The following is a 17,031-nucleotide window of genomic DNA, read 5'->3' on the forward strand; positions in this document are numbered from 1 at the left end:
GGACTGTTCTGCTGCAGATTGAACACTGTCGATACTTATAGGTGAGGCTACATTTTTCTGACAATACTTATCACTGGGAGTAATGGAAACACTTTTTCCACCACTGTTGACATGCCTAATATCAAACATGTGTTTGTCCCCTGCAGCTCAGAGGATTTAAATCCACCCCGGCACTCCCTGGCAGCTGCCCTGCGTGAGTCACAAGGTCCACACGTCTCTGCTCAGCTTCCCTCCGTGGACCAGGGCGTACCGTGCCTCCCCTTCTCATTCCCAACTCTCTTCACCTCACTCCGCGCTGTCCTGCGCTTCTCCCCTTTCATCGACAGGCCCCCTCCATGACGGTGGATTCATGCGCAGCTCTCGCCCTCCTCCTCGGTCGCCATGCAGAACAACCACCACAAGGAGCATCTCTATAAGATTCTTGTCATAGGAGACCTCGGGGTCGGAAAGACCAGCGTCATCAAGCGGTATGTCCATCACAACTTCAGCCCCAACTACCGAGCTACCATCGGGGTGGACTTCGCTCTCAAAGTCCTCAACTGGGACCAGGAGACGGTGCGCCTGCAGCTGTGGGACATCGCAGGTACGGTCCAACTTTTACGCACAGCTCACATGAACTAGCAGGTTTACAGGAGGACAAACATACAAATTACTTATTTTCTTTTGACAGGTTTGTGAAGTGATTATCTTAATAGATATGTAAGAAGCAGACAAGGTTAGTTTATTAGTTACAATTCTATGTTTTCAGAAAAGCTGACAACGGAAAATACAGAGACCGAGACAAACTAAATGTTTGCACTTACCCAAGTGAAATTGTCTTTTAAGTGAAACTACCTCAAGGCTACATTTGAAAATTAATTAATGTCAGTTGCCAAATATGTTCATGGAGGTAGTCATGTTTATAATTACTTTTTTTTTTTCTTTTATCAAACATCAAACAGTTTGAATGAATCTGCTTTGCAATTAAAATGGCTGTTATACAAGTCATTTCCCCCTCTTAAGTGCCTGCTTTTTTTTTTATATATATATATATTAGAGACAAATATTTCCAAATAATGAATCAAACGTTTATCAGAGATTGCTGCTAAAAATTTAAATTATAGACTAGTTCCCCTCTGGAAAGGCAACATCTCAAATCAGAGTGTGAGGCCTCAAATATGGTCTATTTCAGATAAACAGTTTGAGGCTAGAGATGAAAAGACACTAGACCAGACGTGACCATTTTATTTAGCGGTTATTTAACCCTTTTCATAAAAGGATGGAATAAGAGTTATCCAGGCTTAATGTTTACCAGCTGACCAGTTGGAATGACTTCAAATCACTTGGCTATGCACGTCTGAAGTCACATGTTGAAAAGCTGAGGTTCATACCATTTATACTTCCTGTAAAAGGGGCCTTGGGGTCATCAAGAATGGTGCATCACGATACCACATGATATAACAGCACAAATGATCCATGCCTTCCACTTTCTATGTGTTTCAGGTCTTTAGTATAAGCATAAGCTGGTAATTTGGTGTGTGTGTATATATATATCATCAATATATATATATATATATATATATATCATCAATAATGCCGTCTCACTTCTCTGCATTAATGTTCTGTGTATTCAGTGGCATTCGTCACCCATATGATACTCTCTTACCCGCTTTGTATTTGTATTTTGTATTATATATTACTATCCGACTTTAATTTAAGACATACATAGATATGTGGATGTTACTCTCTCAGATCTTAGAAGTTAAAGGCTCTGCTTAATTATTTTTTTTTAAAAAGCCATGATAATGAGGAACCATAATATATTTTCTTACAATTTAACGCTTTGATCGCCCTTGACAACCACAGGAATGAGAAATAATACAGGCTTTTGAGTGGGATGCTATTGGGTAAGATGACAAACCTAAAGGCTACAGCGGTCTCATGTCACATGAGTGTCGGCTGAGGTTTAGAAGAATCCTCTGACCTGCTGTTCTCTCCCCTCCTGTGCGCTCTCTCCTGTAAGCGCAAGCAGTCATGTGTCTAAAACTCATGTGAGGGAGATTTAAGGCCCAAGCTCTCGTATACAGAAAGCTTTTATTATGAACTAAAGATGAGTGTCTCCTTCAGAGAAAACTGCTGTAGGTCGTGTACTGTAATCTATGGGCTCCCTACGCTCACCGAAAACTGATAAGCCCTCAGGTGGGGAGGACTAAATTATTATCCTTTTTTCTGTGTAATTTAGGATGAGCGCTGCCATTACAATATTCAATTCAATTCAATTCAATTTGATTTACATAGTGCCAAATCACAACACAGGTTATTTCATGGCACTAAACACATTAAAGTCCTTACAGCAGAACTTTACAAATTATTATATGGATTTTCCATTTACTTTGGATTTAGTTTATATCAATTGAACACCTATTTGATATTGATATTTTTGCATCTGACATTTAAGTCACATTCAAAAAATATCTTTCTTGTTTTGTATTTTACACAACCGCAGGTCTGTTTGGGGGGATTTAATGATGGACTAAAGTTTTCTCATGCTACAGATGTAATAAATCACTTGCTGTTTCTGTGCATATCCCAAGATAAACAACTCTAACTGTTCTATTTCGGTCTGCTATTTTTCAGTTGCCTGGGCTGACCAGGGTGACAGGACAGGCTTCACAGTCCTGTAGCATGTACATATAAGTGAGACAGGTTGGAAACTTTATAGCAGAGGTTTTTATATGTTCTACCTTCTGAATTTACAGAGATTATGTTGAGCTGTTGAGGTCTTAACATCTTAAGATAAATGTAAAGGCTCTGAATACATTTAACGGTCATATTTTGAGTAATGGGGTCCTACTTTATTGCACAATTCACAACCATTTTAGTTGCCTTAAGTCTTTTATATTGCTGGTTTTGTCTGTGTGTGTGTGTCTGTGCACCTATTAAACCTGAACAACAATGGAATGAAAATGTTTTTCCAGTTTTAACTTTTCAGTCAAATCGGATCAAACCACACACAGATTTCTAATGAAGCACTTTCGTGGAATTTGTCACCTTTTTCTGAGCTTTAAATAAAAACAAATTTGTATTTATTCATGAGACTTTCAGAGAAATCCTTTACTTTTTGTAGTAAGGCATAAACAGCAGAAAATACAGTTTGAGAAAGCTGGGGGCATAATTTTCTGCTTGACTATAATGTCAGATAAAAGTATCAAGACCTGTTCCAACAACCATCTGCCCCTCTGATATGTCCTTGAGCAAAACGTTCATCCTCCCAGCTGTTGTGCAGCTGACCCTGTGCTCTGATCCACCTGTTCAGGTGAGGAAACACGCCTGTGGGACTGAACAAAGAGAAAAATGAATAAATATAAACGTTTTTTTATTTCACTTGCATCTTATCTTGGCCACCATGCTGAGAAGTAAAACAGACCAGTTTAGCTTTCAAAATGTCTTGCTCATAACTCATTGTATTGTGTAACTCTGCAGCTGAAGCTGACGGTGCTCCAGTAGAAGTTATGGATGGGAAAATCTGTGTGGACACAACATTCCAACAGAGCTTATCAAATTAATTTTACCCTCAGGAATTTGTACAGACAATCTCACATGCAAGCACACACACACACATGCACGCACGCACGCACACACGCACACACGCACGCACACACACACACACACACACACACACACACACACACACACACACACACACACACACACACACACACACACACACACACACACACACGAGACACAAGAGACACATCTCTTCTCCTCCCACTCTGCCTTTATCCGTGTCTGCATCTTATCTAAGTAGTAAACGGTGTGTGTGTGTGTGTGTGTGTGTGTGTGTGTGTGTGTGTGTGTGTGTGTGTGTGTGTGTGTGTGTGTGTGTGTGTGTGTGTGTGTGTGTGTGTGTGTGTGTGTGTGTGTGCATGTGTGTCTTTGTCTGTGCGTGTCTTCCAGGTCAGGAGAGGTTTGGAAACATGACTCGTGTGTATTACCGCGAAGCCATGGGTGCCTTCATCGTGTTCGATGTCACACGACCCGCCTCCTTTGAGGCCGTCACGAAATGGAAGGAGGACTTGGATTCCAAACTGACACTTGCCAATGGGAAACATGTAGCCACTGTGCTTTTGGCCAATAAATGTGACCAGGGTCGGGACGTACTGACCAATAATGGAATAAAGATGGAGCAGTTCTGCCAGGAGAATGGCTTTGTGGGATGGTTTGAGACGTCTGCTAAGGTGAGAAAGATGGAACACACACACACACACACACACACACACACACACACACACACACACACACACACACACACACACACACACACACACACACACACACACACACACACACACACACACACACACACACACACACTCACTCACTCACTCACTCACTCACTCACTCACTCACTCTCAGCAGTAATATACCAGCCTTCAACAGGAGCTCTGAGGTCCGAGTCCGTGTGTCAGCAGGTGTGTCCTTTCTGTTCAAATGTCCTTGAGAGGTGACTGATTCCTCGACACTGTCATACCCAGCACCTGATTATCCTGTAGAGACGCCACCGCAGAGCCTCTTTCAGGATGTGAAGAGATCTTTTAAATGTGCTGCATTTAACAGAGTCTCATTCTATTCACTATTTGCATATGAATAAAACCTCAATCACTGAGCTCTGCTGCTTTTTCACAGAGGCTCCCAGCAGAGGTTCCCTCTGTTATTCCAGGTCAGCTGCACTTGCATCAGGTGTTCGGTCATCCAGACAGGATGTCCAGGAATGTTGACGGAATATATCACTTCCACTGTTTTCCACTGACCGGAATTAATCATGAAGGAGTAGATTTGGGGGAAATATTGTCTTTGAAATTTGGTTTCATGCTCAGAGTTGGATGTCATTTAAAAATTCATGATTTGATCCAAAATGTAACTTTGATCTAATAGTTTTTTTTTTTTCAGATTTTCAACGTATGTTACTATTTATTTATGTGTAGCCTACATTACAGTCTGTTTAAAGCCCATATAACAGACAACACAATGTTTATAATGGCATAGCAACAATATACATATATAAACAGACAAAAAATAGAGAAAATATTACAATATCAATTAAAATATCAAACTGTAGTATACAAACTACAGTAAAAGTACAGTATTCTTCAAGAACTAACTTGTGCACACAGTGATGAAAGAACGAGGTGAGTGGCTTCTGACTGTAAGGTGAGTAACACAGACGCTCATCAGAAGCCCTGAGTGTGGCTGTAAGAAATCTCACAGCTCGATGGTAAGCAAGGAAAATAGAAATTTGAGCACACACACACACACACACACACACACACACACACACACACACACACACACACACACACACACACACACACACACACACACACACACACACACACACACACACACACACACACAACACAACACAACACAACACAACACAACACAACACATCCATATAGCCTACAGTATGAAACATACAATAAAACCTGACCGAAACTGAAACACTCAATTACTTCACTGTTTATTCATGCTTTTTGTTTTGTGTCTTTACACCATTGCCTTGAGGTGCCACAAACAAATAGAAAGCACTCAGACTGTTCCCTCGCCAAGGCAGCACGGTCCTCTGCACATTTGAGCTGAGAAAGGCATTTATGCTTGTTCAATAAGTACAATGAGAGGTGTTCAAAAGTTTCCAAGAGTTTGTCCCAAACAACAAACAAAGAAACAGACCAACAAACATGTTGATGAGGTAATTGGAAATAATGGTGACCAACCTTAATTGCTGCAGTGAAATAACTATGAAATAAATTGAGTATTCAAGCTGCTGAAACCAAGGCAGTAAACCGTTCTAAAGGACCAACAGGCTGAAAAGTAGTCATGTGACAGACTATTGCTCCGCAGACCTGGTGTACACCCATGAAGCGCTTTCCTTTGTTTTCATAAAAAACAGTTTTTTCAGCTGCAGCGTGTTTCCATTTCGAATCATATGTCTAACTCTAAAATGCAAAATGCCATGAATGTTAAATAATGTGCGTCTAAATGCCTCAAATGCGTTGTGTACAAGAACGTATGCAATTTGCCATTGAGCTGAAGGAGTTTGTCTCCATTATATTCTGAGCTCTTTGCCTCGATAACCTGCCAGAAGAATTATTCAAAACTTTTATCCTGTGCAGCTCTGGATAAGCTCTGCATGCACAGGAGTGCAGGGAAGGAAGTGAAGCTGGCAGAGAGTAGGGTATGTGTGTGTTGTTGTGTTTTGATTTGGATTTGGAAGAATGTTTTGTTCTAGCAGTAATACCCCTAAAGACAGATCGTAGCACGCAGGCTTGTGTTGTGCTGCACACTGATCTTATGAATATTCAGTCCATCCACTGCTGCTGCAGTAAACTTCATGTGTTAGAAAAGTGTGTGTGTGTGTGTGTGTGTGTGTGTGTGTGTGTGTGTGTGTGTGTGTGTGTGTGTGTGTGTGTGTGTGTGTGTGTGTGTGTGTGTGTGTGTGTGTGTGTGTGTGTGTGTGTGTGTGTGTGTGTGTGTGTGTGTGTGTGTGTGTGCTTCTTTTTCATCAGTGATTGCTGGTCGTGCTCTCTTCACATAAACTTTACTTGAACACCTTTGGCTTTTTTTTATCGAGTTCACTCAGCTCCCGAGACTTTTGTAAGGATGTATGAGTGTTTTATTTTGATGGTTAGAGAATGTAAGAAGAAGAATTATCATTTAGCTCTTTCATATTACATTCATGTCACATTGTGTGTGATGCAGATGTCATGAACTTTGTTTCCTCTAAAAAGTTAAGGTACGTTTTCCCCAAAACAGCAGACACACTCACTATTCACGCAGTCATTATTCAACCCGCTGAGAATAATTTCGGATGAATTTGTTTGTAAGAGGCACTGACAAATCACCAAATCGAAAAGGTATAATTTGGTCTTGAATCCATTGCAGGTATTTCTCACCCGTGTAAATGGACCATTACTATTGTGCAAATCAACAGTTCAGATATTTCCCACATTTTAGTGATCAGTCATCACATTATTATTTTTTCTTGGTTTGTTTTGGCTGTTTTTTCCTCTGTCGTGTGCACGTGTGTAAAGGATGTTGAGGTCGTCATGTCTTTTGTCACTGTCTTAGACCGCTGGCAGCCACTGTGAATACATGTGTGCAGAAGTCCCTTTTCACTGTGTTCATATCGTGGCTGCTGACTGGTGCTTTATTTATCTGTTCAGTTTAGTTATGGTCCATTTGATACACTCGCCTGCTCTCGCAGGATTTTCCGTCTGCACACTTTTTTTTGCCATCTTGTTCAGTACCTCGTAACAATGTTTTCATTCATCATTTATCTACCTTTCCATCTCTCGCTCTCTCTTTTTCCCCTTCTTTCCTCAGGAAAACATCAACATCGATGAAGCAGCCAACTGCCTGGTGAAACACATCATTGCCAATGAGAATGACATGCTCCAGTCAGAAGTCCCAGACACCATCACCCCTCAGTTAGAGAATGACAAAGGCGGGACATGCTCCTCCTGCTTCAAATCCCAGTAACAGTAACACCCGACAGGTGGACGTCCTTTTATATCTCATTGAGCACAGAGTCGAGTTTGTGTGTGAGCAAGAGGCAGAAGAAGAACTACTGTGGCTTGTTTGTGAGGAAGAGGGTATGGGTGCCAAATCGTTTCCTGTCTGGTAGCTCAGGTGGGTGGGTGGGTGGGGGGGGGATGACATGGAGGCAGCTGGCTCAAGAAATGGATGGATTGAAGCAGAGACAGAAAGAGAGGGAGAAAGATTGATGTGTGCAGCTGCAGCGCGCTTGTCAAAGGCAAGGTCACCCTCTGGGCGACTTCAAGCTTTGACACTACCACTTCGGTTACCATGGAGACACCGTTAATGAAGACATGTACAGAGGTTGCAGCAAATCACAGTATTTCTGTGCTAAAAGTCTACAGAGGTAATCACTACATACACACCACGGTCGCTGTCTCTCTTTCTCCCTCTTTGCAGTTGTCTCCCATCCTTTCTTTTTCCCTCTGGCTTGTTTTTTCCTCTTTGACGCACCCCTTTTAGTTTTTCACATCATTCTGGGGCTAATGAGAAGGCAAACAGCTAATTTAGATTTTGTTTTTCTCCAACTATCCAAAGCAATCTCAGTTCGATAAGACCACAACCACATTAAATGGTTTATTTAGATCTCATTTTATTATATACCCCCATTTCTATGGCACTGTTTTGTGAGGTGTCCGTCTTTATGTACATCCACTGGCTCCAACAATGTCATTTTAGCAGATTATATGGATGTAAATAAAGTGCCTTTTCTAACACAGCCCATTGTATTTAATGCCTCTAATAGATATATTCACTATATATCTTATTTATAAGTGCTCTTAAAAAGTGCACTTTTTTTTTCTTTCTTTTCGTCACTGAAATAGAGTGCAACTTATTTCCATGGCAACCCATTCAAGACTTTATGATAAACGTATGTGAATTAAAGAACGCTGTGTTGAAGCAAGGATAATATAATGTATTTGTTTTAATCCAGTGGGGTTTTTTTTAATGAAATTTCTGTACCACTGTGAAATATTTGTAATATTTGTAATTATGGGATAAATGCAAATATGTATGTAACTATGTACATATTATATGCAGAAAACTAAGACAGATTATAGAACCAAAGATGTATCCACTTTTCAAAAATGTTCATATGAATAAAGCATCGCTTTACTGACTGGCTGGCTTTCATTTGTTTGGTTGCCCCCTTTAAGGCAGTTACAGGTGGGTGTCCTGACAGCTGTCTAGCTGCCTGTATGTTTCCAGGCTTTATTTGGCCTGCCTCTGCTCCATCCACAACTACCACCCTGTTATGTTACAGAAATGCACAACCTCTTTTAATGCAGTAAGGTTACATTAACACCTCTGATACAACCACCAAACGGGAGGAAAGTCCGCTGCACAACATACCACAGCATTTTGAGGAAACATGTCACTCAACCAGGCGGCAACCAACAGTGACATCACCCGTTGGTTTGATCTTGCTAGCGGTTTGGAGCAGGAAGTGACCATATTTGGACGAACTGAGGGAGGAGCCAGCGGTGGATCTGATTCAATCTGATTAAAAACCTGACGATGCTACGTCCCGCCCACTGATAGCCGTAACCTGCCTGCACCACAGGCCTGTCAATCAAACAGACACGCCCCCAAAAACACATCTTTTTTAAGTTTATTTTCTAATTAATGACGGATTATTTTCAAATGGACCTTCAGAAGACTAATAAGAAGGAGCGACTTTAGCTAACAACACCGAGATAACTGGTGGAGACATTGTATTGACTTTGTATTTGATGAGAGAAGTTGAATGGGAGTCTAGTGGCACTCGGTGGTATTGCACCTTGAGGCTCTTCTGCATCGCCCTCATTTTTCAGACCCAGAAGCTACGTCCACTTTTATATGCAGTCTATACGTTGAACCCTGAAATTGTTACAAAACTGTGCATGACACATTTTTGCCCAGGATGGTGGCTGAATGTCCCGCCATTAGGGAGGAGCTAAATGCCCTAGTTCAGCTTGCATACACTCATCATTGGTTGTTACTTTATTTGAGGGTTAGTGCTTGGATCAGGGCAACGGGCCAATTAAATTAGTTCTGGGTCATCCGAGGAGAAAAAACATCTCGGTTAAGAAACCTGATTTGTGCTCAAAGTTACTTACTCACGTACAAAGCTCTTCATGGGCTCAGACAGAGTTACATATCTAACTCTGGTTAACTATGAGCCTTCCAGAACACTGAGATCATCGGCTGCTGGTTTATTGGAGGTTCCCAGCAACAGCCGAAAGAAAATTGGGGATTCAGCTTCTGTCAGCTACGCTCCGAAGCTGTGGAACAAACTACCTGTTAGATATCAGGGAAGCTAGCTCAGTTAATACTTTCAAAAGAAATCTCAAAACATATTTTTAACTAGCTACTCTTGAAGCTCTCTTACACCTGCAATGCACTTGAACTACCACGCCTTGAAATGCATATTGCTCAATTTTCTATTTTCTACTTGTATTCCTTTTAATGCATTTTATCCTTTTCTTATGCTTTTGTCTGTTTCTTGTGTATTTTATCAGTTTTATATAATTTATTTTCTATATTTTTAATTGTTCCTTTATATCTGTTTTTATGTGAAACACTGTATGTAATTATTTTGCTGAGAAGCACTTTGAGCAGCATTTCTTGTATGAAAGGTACTATACAAATAAAGTTTATTATTATTATTAATTATTACTACAGTAGAATAACAGTATATATGATTTTAGTTATTTTTCAAAGGCGGTTGCTAAATTCAGAAACCATAACATCATTTTAAGATTTATTGTCAGGATAACAAAACCAAATTGATCCCATTCAAACATATTGGAAATGAACTTTAAAATGTTGTTCATGCTGTATCTCTTTATGGGTGAGAACAAACATTCCTCTCAGGAGTGTTTTTTTCACCAGTCATTCCCTCTAATATGCTGGAAATCCGATTTCACTGAGTAAAAGGTTCAAATTCCACTTTAATTCTTCTTTAATTCTATTTGTTGAGTCTTTTTTCTTCCAGTGACCGGCCTCTGACCTACCATGTGACTGCAGCCAGGCAGTACGCACGGAAGTCTGCTCCGTCTTTACCTTCATACCTACCTACTGTTATAGTCTTCAATCGTATCTAAAAATACACTCCTTTAAAAGGCAGTGAAGATCACCACATAGCCACTGTGTGAAGAATTTATTGACCAAAACTGTCAAGTAAAAAAAGAGGACAACAAAAGTAAACCGCGGTCTGACATTGAACAGCTGCACCATTATCCATGAATTAACCTGTCAACAGTTTATAATCTGCTTCAGACAGACACTTGCCGTCTAATCATTTCCCTCTTAAGATAACATGTTGTGCCTCGTTTAACACCATGATTTATTTTCATCCCCGAGAGACAAAGATGCAATCTATTGTCTGGCAGAGTCGGAGGTTAGTGTGCACGCTGGAGGAAGCCTGTGTCACTCTCTAATTTGTAATGATTGGATCTGATTTTCAGCATTGATTCAACAATTTCAAAAGGAAAACACAGGGCAGAGGTGGTGGGGAGAGACGAGAGGCACGGACAAGTGTTATATGCCTATTTTCCTCCACCGAAGCAGACCCCCTTCTCTGTACACCCACACACACACTGTCATCTAACTCTCACACATACACACACACACACACACACACACACACACACACACACACACACACACACACACACACACACACACACACACACACACACACACACACACACACACACACACACACACACACACACACACACACACACACACACACACACACACACACACAGTCAAATGGACACAAGCATACACACACTGATGATCAGATGATTTCACAGCTTTATCTCTTGCTCTTGGCTGGTCTCTAAGGCAACAAGCTGCTGGGAGAGTGATGCTTTTGTTTCTCTTTACTTACAGGCCCTGTTCTTGTAGTTCTCCTTGATTTCCTTTCTCATATGACAGAGAGAGAGAGAGAGAGAGAGAGAGAGAGAGAGAGAGAGAGAGAGAGAGAGAGAGAGAGAGAGAGAGAGAGAGAGAGAGAGAGAGAGAGAGAGAGAGAGAGAGAGACATACCATAACAAGGGAGTGCAATCACAAGACTTCTCAGTCACAGAGGATAAAGAGGAAATAAGCTGCACGTGATTTCAGGATGACTTAAAGTCTCTTTTTTCCCCCCTTGTTTCTCCCTCTCACACACACTCACTGACTCAAAGACACACACTCCGTTTACACACCACTATATACTCACACAGTTTTCACCTGCCAGTGCAGTCACAATTATTGTGTTGTAATTTTTGTTTAATGTTTGCAGTACTCTTCAGCTGGAGTTTGGGAAGATTTATTCTCACAAACTTTGCTTGCAAGACACTTTCAGATAATCCTCTGGAGGTCCCTGAAAATGTACAGGCATCCACTGTAATTCAGCAGCTTGCTCTCAAGTGAAAAATCACCCTTTAGAGATAAAAAAAAAAATATATATATATATATATATATATTCATCTTGTAGCTGTGATACATAAGTATGAATAATAAAATATTATGACTTCTGCAATAAAACAGCCACAGTGAAAATACAGGCACTGAGCTCAGATGTAGTGCTACTATATGGTCGATAAACACTGGGAGAGGTGCGGGACGTGGAGGCTGACTCTGGCTGTGAATTAAACACACAGTAAAAGAGAATCAATAGCAGGTCCCAGGAGAAACTCTGGATGAATGAAAATAGCGGCTGCACCTCCAACTTTGATCGATAAGAGTGTGTGTGCATGTGTGTGTGACCTCGCAGCAGCAGAAGTTTCCGTGAGTTTTAAATGGAGTGATATGTGGAATATCAAAGGCTTACTCTGAATGACTCATCATTCACAACCAGCTCGGCCAGAGAGCGAATCCAGTTCAACACCAGACACACACACACACACACACACACACACACACACACACACACACACACACACACACACACACACACACACACACACACACACACACACACACACACACACACACACACACACACACACACACACACACACACACACACACACTATTGATTACACTTGAGGATTTGTTTACACTTGCAGAAGTTACAATCTGACACATTCGTGTATTGTTTCTACATTTTTCTTCTGCCTATACTCATTTTGGTGTTTTTAGATTTAATAGCAATTACAAGCTTGTTCTATCAAGGAGTGTTTTGTTTGTTTGGAATAAGGCCACTCATATGTCAGGGAAAATTTGTTGATGTTCCCTTAGAAAATTATAATTTGTGTACCAATTAGGGCCCAGATGTGATTCCTGTAAAGTGGTGAAATTAGACTGAAACCACAAAATGAGTTAAGCGGTTGAGGAGGAAGCTTGTGTCAGCATACCGGATGAAATGGTGATTACCGAGAGGAATTCCACTTCTATGTCTGGAGCAATGTATGTAGCTTACTTGTTGGGCAATCCCGTTATTGCTTCGCCTTAGTATCCTGATACAAATTGTTACACCACCCAGTCACATGTCAGCATATTGCATGAAATTTTGGACTCTGGATTAGTGCCTTCACTGAGGACCAGAAAAAAAAGGCCAGTTAGAGGACTATGCACACAATCTCAACTCGAGTTACTAGAGGAAATTATCATTCCTATTTTGTATTTTATTTGCCCTCTAATTGCCTTCACTGATGTAATTTACTGCCAGCTGGGCAAAAAAAAAACAGCCTTCATGTTTGTTGGGTTCCCTGTTTTACTTTGAAATCACTCATCTCTTATGTCTGTTTTGTTTGACTTCCTGCGCTTGTTTTTTGTTCCTGACAGTTCTTGTGCTCACCTGCGTTTCATGAGCCCATCTGCACTCTCCACTCTGACTTTTTGTTTGTGGCTGAACCTGCAGTTGTAAGTAAAGCTCACTTTAGCTTTGACTACCTGCCTCAGTGTTGAGCGTTTTGGGTCGTCCTCCTTTTTAAACTGTTGAAACTGTAACATTAGTAAGTTTTAGATCACAGAATTGCTAATTAAGAAAGACAAGCAGTCATATTTGTACTTAATTTGAATTTTTGTCACACTAAAGAAATGCTGAAGTCATTGAAATAAAACACATTTTTGAACTTTTGAGAAAAAAACAGCTCTCAGATCCTCCGACTAGTCCAAGACTACAAGAACTGCCTTTTTGTGTTTTAATATGAAACTCTATGAAAGGGAAAGGAGACACATACTGTCATCTGTTATGACAGCAAAAGATAAAAAGAAATTGCCCTGAGCAGTTTAGTGGATTATTGATGTGTAGTTTCCTTTCAGGCAACGTTAGTTTGACTTTATTTTTCTTGAAACTTGTCCAACATTTTTGTGTGCTTTTAGGAAAAAATGGACACTTTTAATTTACATGAAGCACACAGCGGGTGGTTAAATTCTTTGAGGCTCACGCAGATAGAGAGCAACATCACTATCTCATATACATCAGCACCTTCTGATTCTGTGGCTTAAAACAAAAATATTAATTTTGCGCTGACCTCTTCACAGACAGTTAGGCAACTGGATCACTGCCTGGTTTGGAAAGCTGACAACGTTACCCAAAGTTTAAATTCTGTTTCTTATCCATCCCGCCACACAGATCATCAGAGGGACAGACAGAGCCTTTTTATTTAAACAGACTGTCTGTCTGTGAAGGAGGTGACACGGTAGCTCAGAGATTAGCACTGTCAACTTTGTCCTCCTGTTTCCACTTAGGTTTCCCTTTAGTGCTCCACTTTCCTCCAAAACTCCACTGATATCAAAGTCAGGTACAATCGGTACTCCATACTGCCCACAGGTTTGTGTTCAAGTCTTTGTGTCCTTTGAAGATTACTGACATTTTCAGGGTGTTTGTTTGCCTTCCTCCCAGTGTTTTCTGCAAAACACAAAGGGGCATTGGAGAAAAGAAAACATTCAAGGCCACTTGTCTCTCATAGGAAGTGCACTAGAGGAGTGATGACATGTGTATGATGTGTCTTGTAGCCTACTGCAGGATGTATTATCGTGCATAAATCCCATAAAAGCAATTTAAGAGGCATCAATGATGTGCAAAAATATGTACATTATGTCTTCCCTGAGGGATACCCCCTACCTGTTACACAGCTTCTGTGCCACAGTATTTACTACTCAGACCACTGTCAGAGTATCGGTTATGACGTGGACTTCTCTGAATCCCTCGTCCTCTCAGTTCAGCACCTTGGACAGTGATCGTGACACACTCTGGTGCAAATGTTAAAATGTGGCAGTGTGTTTGCGGTACAACATTTATTACACTGTCAGTTTTTCATGCAGTGATTTTATCTGCTCGGTGCATGATGCTACAGTATCATCTGGAGAAACAATAGCGTTATTTTTGTCACATTGTCGTACAATTACACCCAATATGAGCAGTTAATCCTCCGTCTATTCAGCCAGAAAAAAAGAGGGAGGAAGCGGCAGTATAATTTATGTCAGTATATATTAATGAGTTCCTCTTTATATGAAGTGTCTCGCTGCTCATGAACTTGATTGCTGCTGCAGTGTGTGGTGTGTGTCCCCGGGCTGGATATTTTGGCCAAGGCCACCGCATGTGTCATTGTGTGTTTGTGGGAGTGTGTAGCTGCAAAGTGTTTGCTGGCACTCTTTGCCTTGGCAGAGAAAAGGCTACATGGAAAATTGGTCAGCAGTGCCCTTCCCCTCGGTGCCAAGTGTGTCTCCTCTGGCGGATGTGTACAGAACAGCATGTGGACAGAACCTCCACATTGATGTGACCTTGTGCTGAGTGTGATCTATCCTCCCAATTATCGAAAGGCCGACAAATTCTGCTTTGTGCTCTGTGTGTGTCTGTCCACAGATTTTACTCGGATGAAAAACAATGTATAAATTTGTACTCTGGGGTCGCTGTGAATGTGTGTGGATTAAGTTCAACAGCTGCGATCCTCTCTGTGGTGCCTTACAGCGCTATTTAGCAGTGCATGTGTAGCATTGCACACACACTGCATACCAACGAGCACACCCTCCTGTCATTGCACTCTCTGATTGCACACACACACAACCTAACCACACAAACACAGAGATTCACAAGAAACCACATGAACAAGTTCAACTGAAGATAGAAAAAGTTATGCTCCTTTAAATTCAAAGTCTGTGTCTACAAATTTTGCATGACAAAAATGCATTACACCATCAGGAAAAATGGCACTTAAACTTTTAAGACTGGGTTTACTTGTGTGCTAAATTCCTACAGCAGGTAAATGATTTCCTGGATAAGGGTGACAGACAGAGTGCAAGGAAGCACAGATGTTGATGTGTTAAGGATGGACTGATTGGATGGACGGAGAGTGGGAGGAGGGAGGTGGGTGGATGATAGGAGGTAAGTTGCCAGGCAGCGTGGGAGTTTGAGGGCATGTTCAAGAGTTGTTTCTACGTGTGTGTGTGTGTGTGTGTGTGTGTGTGTGTGTGTGTGTGTGTGTGTGTGTGTGTGTGTGTGTGTGTGTGTGTGTGTGTGTGTGTGTGTGTGTGTGTGTGTGTGTGTGTGTGTGTGTGTGTGTGTGTGTGTGTGTGTCTGTGTGTGTGTCTCCTCTCTGTGTGGGTGAGCGAGCATGGGACCGAGTGATGGCTCACATGGAGGCAGTTGTCATGGCAACAGAGGATGTCGTCTTGTTCCGCAAGATCTCAGCTGTCCCAGAATCCGACAGACCTCTCTTCTCTCATCTGCCTCGGTCTTTCTCAGTTTATTTCTCCTGTTCCCATGTACTGTTTTCGTTTTTTACCAACACACCCACTCTGCACTTTCTCCTTCTCCTTTTTTTCCTGCCTTTCTCTGTATCCTTTTCTCTCAACCTCTTGCCCCATTTCCCTGCATTCTCCAGTCCTCCTCCCACTCTCTCTCACTCCTCTATTGCATAGCTATAGCAGATATAAATAGAGGTAATAAATCGCAGTGAAGCTGCCAGGGTGTATATTTATGTGTATGGATGTGTGTTTAGATTTTCGCTCTAATGAACTGTACAGACTGGTGAGGTATCCCCACACAGGGAGCTGTAACTCTCCATACCCCCCATCTCTCTGCCTTACATGGTACATGCACACTGCCCATTAATTCACAGCTTTACTGCTTTACAGCACTGCGGCCGCTTAACTCTATCAGACGTGTGACCCTCAGGCATTTCTAGTATCCCATCGGCCCTCGAAGGGGTTTCAAAGCTAAATAAATGACATCAACAACCTTTTAAAAAGCAACAAAACATCCACATACTTTGGTAAATCCTCCATAACATTAACATGTGCATAAGACGGAAATGTCTTAAAACGTTATGAAATAACACCCTCTTGTCAAATAGATTTTTGGAATCAGATTTAAAGCTGTTCTATTTCCTATTTTTATGAACAATGGATCAAATATGCCCCTTGTAGGGTCACATGAGAGAAAGACAGAAGACACATCTTAAAGGACATCGGTTCAATATTGGCAGAACTTCTGTTCATCAGGTTGATGAAGTCATGGCTGAAATCGAAT

At 41.3% G+C, this 17,031-nt stretch overlaps 1 protein-coding gene across 1 annotated transcript; it reads left to right on the forward strand.

Annotated features, from left to right (window-relative positions):
- Positions 1 to 245: 245 nt before the first annotated feature.
- Positions 246 to 7,661, forward strand: rab38a (RAB38a, member RAS oncogene family). Its single transcript, XM_069689149.1, has 3 exons — positions 246 to 583; positions 3,940 to 4,220; positions 7,366 to 7,661. Exons 1-3 carry the CDS (start codon positions 382 to 384, stop codon positions 7,519 to 7,521), a joined length of 639 nt encoding a protein of 212 aa, XP_069545250.1. The 5' UTR covers positions 246 to 381; the 3' UTR covers positions 7,522 to 7,661.
- The last annotated feature ends 9,370 nt before the right edge of the window (positions 7,662 to 17,031 follow it).

The sequence above is a fragment of the Brachyistius frenatus genome, unplaced genomic scaffold (assembly GCF_029030835.1).
Source record: "Brachyistius frenatus isolate BFR_SWC_R1_liver_20210118 unplaced genomic scaffold, ASM2903083v1 Contig_1, whole genome shotgun sequence".
Taxonomy (NCBI): domain Eukaryota; kingdom Metazoa; phylum Chordata; class Actinopteri; family Embiotocidae; genus Brachyistius; species Brachyistius frenatus.

Excerpts from the sequence above, each read along its gene's own strand:
- rab38a (XM_069689149.1), top strand. The coding sequence starts at position 382 with ATGCAGAACAACCACCACAAGGAGCATCTCTATAAGATTCTTGTCATA. Across the intron at positions 584-3,939 it reads GCAGCTGTGGGACATCGCAG|GTCAGGAGAGGTTTGGAAAC; the intron begins GTACGGTCCAAC and ends CGTGTCTTCCAG. Across the intron at positions 4,221-7,365 it reads GGTTTGAGACGTCTGCTAAG|GAAAACATCAACATCGATGA; the intron begins GTGAGAAAGATG and ends TTCTTTCCTCAG.